The 7,003-nt window shown below is 22.6% G+C and overlaps 1 protein-coding gene across 1 annotated transcript; it reads right to left on the bottom strand.

Annotated features, from left to right (window-relative positions):
* Nucleotides 1-693: 693 nt before the first annotated feature.
* LOC122500120 (HEAT repeat-containing protein 3) lies at nucleotides 694-6,939 on the bottom strand. The gene is made up of 6 exons (XM_043608871.1): nucleotides 6,703-6,939; nucleotides 6,127-6,387; nucleotides 3,315-4,258; nucleotides 2,825-3,107; nucleotides 1,053-1,226; nucleotides 694-924 (listed from the first exon to the last, which is right to left on the bottom strand). Exons 1-6 carry the CDS (start codon nucleotides 6,841-6,843, stop codon nucleotides 814-816), a joined length of 1,914 nt encoding a protein of 637 aa, XP_043464806.1. The 5' UTR covers nucleotides 6,844-6,939; the 3' UTR covers nucleotides 694-813.
* Nucleotides 6,940-7,003: the final 64 nt, after the last annotated feature.

The following is a 7,003-nucleotide window of genomic DNA, read 5'->3' as shown; positions in this document are numbered from 1 at the left end:
TGTCCTGTCATTGGAGCGTATATTGTTCAATTTTTAATTATTTATTTTTCGAAAAAGAAATTTCAAGAGAAAAAAAAAAATTGCTCCTTTAATTAACAATATAAAGTGTACATTGCTATTTGTTAATAATAAAACTATATTATTATAGAATTTCGCACAAAAAATAAATACATTTTTTCTGAAATTCAAACAATGTTTTTTTAATTTAACCCATTTGTTTCAAAGTAAGAATACTTTTTTAAAAAAATTCTATTTCGTCTCTTTTGGATAACTAAACGAAAAAATTGAAATCTGTTTCTTTTCGATTTTTTCGTTACAAAATGAAAATAACTAAAAACTTTAATCTTTTCGTTACTGAACGAGAATAATTTGAAATACGTTTCTTTTCGATATTTTTGTTACTGATCGAATATTTGAATGTGAACGGATTCAATTATTTAAAAAAATTGTAATACAATTTTTTAAAAATATTACAATTATTCCCGAAAGTTTTGATAAAATTTTTTTTTTTGTTAGTGAACAAAAATAATTCAAACTCAATTCTTTTCGTTACTAGACGAAAATAATTGAAATCCATTGCTTTTAGTCTGGAAACAAAAGAAAATTATCGAAATTCTATTCTTTTCGTCACTAAACGAAAAATAATAGAAAATCGTTTCTTCCCCTTACTAAACGGAAATAAATAGAAAAATATACGAGATTATCAAGATTTTTAATTCTCAATTTAAAAAAAGAACTATAAATGTAATAATTATTACTAAAAAAAATATAATATACAGTATATAATTACTGTAATATACACATATTTACAGTTTAAAGTTTCGCAACTCTTTGACCTTTATATTTGATAAATCTGTTTAAATTCGTCCTCACTGTCGATACAACTGAAGCGTTATCGCCGAGTTTCTGTTTCTGTTGTCGTATCTGCAACAAAAAAAACCAGTTTCTTTTTTTCTTACATAATCGATATTGAATTTCCACTATCTGTGGAATAAGTTTACAATATTCACATCACTTGTATTTTACTTCTTTCTATTTTATTTTTCGCTTACCTTATTTTTTAAGATAGACATAAAATTCTTTAGTTTCTCAACTAAATTTATATCTTTCGCTAAAGAGTCTGTCTCGTCTTCAGCAAAAATATCCATAATTGCATCTAATGATTCCGCCATCACCCAAACTTCATTTTCTTTCGTACACGTCTCGAGAAGAAATACAGAAATGTGCTGAAAAAAAATTTATTATTTTATATTAAAATTAAATAAAATAATAAAATCTATATTATTAGTATTTTTCTAATCTCTGTTTGCTTTATTTTTAATTCTTTTGATACAGGAATTTCATTAAAATTGATATTGAAAATACTTAATTGAATTCTATCGAGGAATTTGATTAAAATTGCATTAAATATAATTGATCTTCTGCGAAAAATTTTTATTATTTATTAAAATAATTGAAAGCTTGCTAAGAATTATATTATTTATAAAAAGTAATTCAATTTATGCGAAAAATTTTACTATTTTTGAAAATAATTCAATTTTTTAAAATAATTTTATTTTAATTTTTATAAATAATTGACTTTCTGTGCAGAATCTTATTATTTTTGAAAAGAATTGAATTCTTGGGAAAAATATTAAAACTTTTGAAAATATTTAAATTATTTTGTCGAATTTTATTAAAACTTTTAGTTTTATTGAATTCCAGAAATCAATTTCATTATTTATAAAAATAATTGAAAAGATTTCAATTATTTTTATTGATTCTTTACAAGATGTAAAGAATTTTATTAAAATTTTTAGAAATAATTGAATTTATGCGAAGAATTTTATTATTTTTTTAAAAGAATTGAATTTTTTTGTCGAATTTTATTAAAACTTTTGGTTTAATTGAATTCCTGAGACAAGTTTCATTATGAATAAAAATAATTAAATTCTTGCGAAGAATATTACATTTTTTTTTTTTTTTTGAAAATAATTGAATTCCTGTGACGAAAATTTAAATTTCATTGAAAATAATTAAATTCTTATGTGAATTTTTAAATTTTTAGTAAATAATTGCAATCTTGTAAAGAATATTAAAATTTTTGTGATGATAATTGAATTTCTGGGAAGAATTTAATAATATTTTTGAAAGAATTGAATTCTTGAGAAGAAATTTACTGATTATGTAAATAATTAAATTCTTGCGTAGAATTTCACTAAAATTTTTGGAAATAATTTAATTCCTGCGACGAATAAAATTAAATTAATTAAAATAATTTAATTCTCGTGTGGAATACTTTTATTTTATTGAAAATAATTGAATTCTTAGGTGGAATATTAATTTCTTTTTTTGTAAATAATTGAAATCTTGTAAAGAATATTAAAATTTTTGTGAAAATACATTGAATTCTCGGGAAGAATTTTAATATTTACTAAAAAAATTGATATTTTTAGAAGAATTTTACTAAAATTGTTTAAAAAATAATTGAATTCTTTCGAAAGTTTTTATATTAAAATTGTATTGAAAATAATTGAATTGTTTGGTAGAATTTTTTTTTTAATTTTTGTAAATAATTGAATTTTTCGTAACAATCGTTATCAAAGAATAATTATTTTTTTAAGTTATTTAAATTGAAATGACTCCAAATGATTTAGAAATATCATTGCAAACATTCCCCGGATAATTTTACTACTTTTACAATAAATTTTATAAAATAATAAAATTCCAAAAGGTTTCAAAAGATTTAAAATTCAGTTTTAAAAAATATTTAAATTTTGCAATTAAAAAAATAAAAAAAAATGTGAAATTCTGATCGTTCTTCGTTAATTAAAAAGAAAAATACCTTTATTAATTCCAGAGATTGCGGATTTTGAACGTTCAATAAAATTAGAGCGAGATTTCCAAGAATTCTTAGTAAATTGGCTCTAACATTTGCATTCGAACATTGTCTCTCGCCATTACACATTGGCTGTAAATCGACAATATTTAATTTTTGAAAGACATTCGCCTTTATTTCGGCCAATTTTTGCAAAGCTGCTCTCATTGCCGATGTTGCAGACTCCAATAAATCAATATCATTTGGATCGGCGTCTGTGAAAACTACTTTTCCAATTTCACTCCACAATCTGAAAATTTAAATTATTTTTTAAATTCAATGTCTGAACTTTTAAATTAAATTTAAATTAATTTTCCGTTTACAAATTTAAATTTAAATCAATTTTTTAATACAAATTTTAATTTTCTTTTTGCTGAATTGAACTAAAAAATAACTTTTTTGTTTTTGGTTTTCCAAGCCGAATTTTTAAATTTGAAAAATAATTAAGTAAAATTACCTGTACAAATTGTCAACACCGCCAAGAGTATCGACATCCAAACTCGAGAATAAATTATTTAAACAAAGAAAAGCGCGACATCTCAATATACGAAGTCGTTTTATTATAAAAATACCCTCGGGATTTAAATCAAAAGCCTTTATCACATTCTCTTCAATAATTTCAGTTTTACTCGAAACTATTTTCACTAAATCAGTACTTGCAATGACTTCAATTAATTCCACGGGAATATTCGAATACGAATTTATTGTCTTATCTTCAATTTGATCAATATCCATATCCTCCTCATATTCATCGGAATCCTCAAAATCAGATTCATCATCACTCTCCATATCGTCTGTGCATAAATTAGCCAAAATTTCCAAAGCCTGTTGTTGAATTGATACAATTTGATTCATTTCGCGAATCATTTTACGTGAATTGCGCGTTAAATTTTTTTCATTTAAAAATGCCTTCGTCAATGAATCCATTTGACTTTGATAATTGAGATTTAATGTATCGGCAAGATTGACAATGACTTTACTGGCAATTTTCAATGAATCAATTTCAGTTCTAAATGAATTATTTATATTCATTAATAAACCGGCAGCCAATGTTCGCAGTGACATTGTATTGATGATATTTTCATTTTCAGCTTTCCAATCGAGATAATTTATTAATGTGGATTCTTGTTTTTTTAATTCGACAATTGCCGTTGGATTGTCCTCGGATAATGTGAGAATACATTGAATTGCCACAATGCTTAATCTTATTCCATATGCTGATGTATCGAGAAATTTAATTAAAATTGAAAGTAAATTCTCTGAATTTGAACGTTTAATAACACTCTCATTTTTTTCAGCCAACGTCCATAGTAATGTTACCGCTTCGATGAATGTTTGCTTTTCTTGTTCGACTTTTTCCTTTTCTTTTGGATCTGCACTTGGATGCCAATTCGAATAATGCTAACAAAAAAATAGAAATTTATTTATTAAATTTCTAACTTTTTTCATAATTTCCAAACATATTTTTAATTTTCTAAATTAACTTCTCAAAAATTATTTCCAAAATTATTCAATTATTCAAATGATTTAAATCTTGTAAAGAATATTAAAATTTTTGTGAAAATAATTGAATTTCTGGGAAGAATTTAATAATATTTTTGAAAAAATTAAATTCCTCAGAAGAAATTTACTGATTACAATGTAAATAATTTAATTCTTGCGTAGAATTGTACTATAAATTTTTTGGAAATAATTCAATTCCTGGGTCGAATTTAATTAATTATAAAAGTAATTGAATTCTTGAATTTTTTTATAAAATAATTTAATTCTTGTGAGGAATATCAAAATTTTTGTAAAAATACATTGAATCCTCGGAAAGAATTTTAATATTTTTATTAAAAAAATTGAATTCTTCAGAAGAATTTTACTAAAATTGTTTTAAAAATAATTGAATTGTTTGGAAGAATTTTTTTTTAGTTTTTGTAAATAATTGAATTTTTGCCAAAAATTTTATTATACTTTTGAAAAAATTTAATTTCTGCGAAGAATTCAAAATTATATCAATTAAAAATTTAATTTTAATTAGCTTTTCGTTTCAATCGTTTTTCGTAACAATCGTTATCAAAGAATAATTATTTTTTGAAGTTATTTAAATTGAAATGACTCCAAATTGTTTAGAAATATGATTGCAAACATTCCCCGGATAATTTGACTACTTTTACAATAAATCTAATAAAATAATAAAATTTCAAAATGTTTCAATAGATTTAAAATTCAGTTTTAAAAAATATTATAATATAATTAAATTCTCAAAAATTATTTCCAAAATTATTCAATTATTCAAATGATTTAAATATTTTCTAGAATTTTTAATTAAAATTCCATATTATTAAAATTTTTTAGAAATAATTGAATTGTTTCAAAGAAAATTGAAATTCTTACAGGAAATTTTATTAAAACTGTATTGAAAATAATTGAATTCCTGTCAAGAATTTCATTGAATTTTTTTTTAATAATTTCATAATTTCCAAGAATTTTATTAAATTTTTCAAAAATAATTGAAATTTTTTTAATTTTATTTATCTTGAAGAGTTTTATTAATATTTTTTAAAATAATTGAATTGTTTCGAAGCAAATTAAACTTTTTTCAAGAAATCTTATAAAAATTGTATTGAAAATAATTGAATTTCTGAGAAAAAAAATTTATAATTTATGAAAATAATTAAAATAATTCTTGTAGAGAATTTAATTTTATTAAACTTTGTAAAAAGAATTGAATCTATATTTCTAAATTTTTAATTTGAAACTCAATTGAGTTTATGAAAATTGTAAACGCAACTCTTATCAAATTCAATAATTTTTGGAATTTCAAGTAAAATTATTAATTAAATAATTTATAAGCAGGATTTTTATGATAGTTCTTCAAGAATTAAATTATTTGAAATAAATTGAATTTCATATTCTGTAAAGTTCAATTATTGTCAGAAATAAATAAAAATTAACGTTTTATATTAAAAGTTCGTGGTGATAACAAACTTTGTAAGGCAAACAAAAAAATTCGAGAAAAATTAAATCTTTGTAGTATTTTCAAAGGTTACTAGAGATAAAAATCCTTAATCTTTTTATAATAATTCTAAAATTCAAATATTTTTTCTGTTCTTTTGATAAAATTTCCTGACTTTTCCCTGATAAATTTTCTTTCCCTGAATTTTTTCCTTGATCAACCCGTTTAAACTGTTTAAACAATTTAAATTATAATTTAATATTTAAATTATTAAAATTTCTGCAACCCTTATAAAATATTATTGATGAATATAATAAAAGATTACATTTTTTAATAAGGCCGTAAGTGGAGTCATAAGATCGTCATTCAATAGACACGTGTAAGCTTCTTCTCCGCCGTTTTCTGCAATAATTCTCAATGCACTGGCGGTAGCTGATCGCACCATTTTATTTTCATCAACTAAATAAGGTCCGACAATTTTTGCAATATTATCTTTGGAAATTTGTACAGCAATCGACTCTTCATAACTCATTGACTCCAATGTTTGGAGGCCGGATATTTTCTCCTCCATTTCAGCAGAACTCAACTTTAGTGTAAATAAGTAACGAAAATTCATTAGATTATCATTTCAAAGAGGAGAAAAATAAATTACATAATTTATAATTTATAAATAAATTAATAGACAAACAAAAATTATAATAAATAAAAAAATCACTCAATTTATACATTTACATTACATAAAAAAAGCTATGTATAGAAATAATTTCAAACAGTCAAGTAAATTATTTACTGTCAAAAATCATATTTTAAACGAGAGCGCATTTTTTAAGAAAATGTAAAAATTGTATATATATGAAATCATTTTTCGGTTTTGTAAATAAATAGACTTAAAAAAACTTACCTGTTCCATAACTCGAAGCAATGCTTTTTCTTTAGTTTCCTCAGACACATCGTCCAATTCCTCGTCGAAATCTTTTTCACTAATTAAACCAGTGGGATTTTGTTTATGTGGTTTACGTCGTTGTCTTTTTTGTTTCCCCATTGTTATCAATTTTTACCAATAAAAACAATAGAAACAAATTTCCAAAAAACACGTGCGCCTGTTAACCCTTTAAAAATTTTGAGGTTATGTATCAGAAAAAGACTGACATCTCCGGAATTTACGTTTTCTTCCGAAAATCCCGTAAATTAAAAAAGATGTG

Source organism: Leptopilina heterotoma, unplaced genomic scaffold (assembly GCF_015476425.1).
Source record: "Leptopilina heterotoma isolate Lh14 unplaced genomic scaffold, ASM1547642v1 Lhet_101, whole genome shotgun sequence".
NCBI classification, from domain to species: Eukaryota; Metazoa; Arthropoda; class Insecta; order Hymenoptera; family Figitidae; genus Leptopilina; species Leptopilina heterotoma.
This window is presented reverse-complemented; position numbering and strand designations above follow the sequence as displayed.

What these genes read in the sequence shown, in the direction of transcription:
- LOC122500120 (XM_043608871.1), bottom strand. Translation starts at nt 6,843, where the DNA reads ATGGGGAAACAAAAAAGACAACGACGTAAACCACATAAACAAAATCCC. An exon ending in GGTGTTGACAATTTGTACAG is followed by an intron (nt 3,108 to 3,314) that starts GTAATTTTACTT and finishes TTAAATTTTCAG; the next exon opens with ATTGTGGAGTGAAATTGGAA. An exon ending in TGTCTATCTTAAAAAATAAG is followed by an intron (nt 925 to 1,052) that starts GTAAGCGAAAAA and finishes TTTTTGTTGCAG; the next exon opens with ATACGACAACAGAAACAGAA.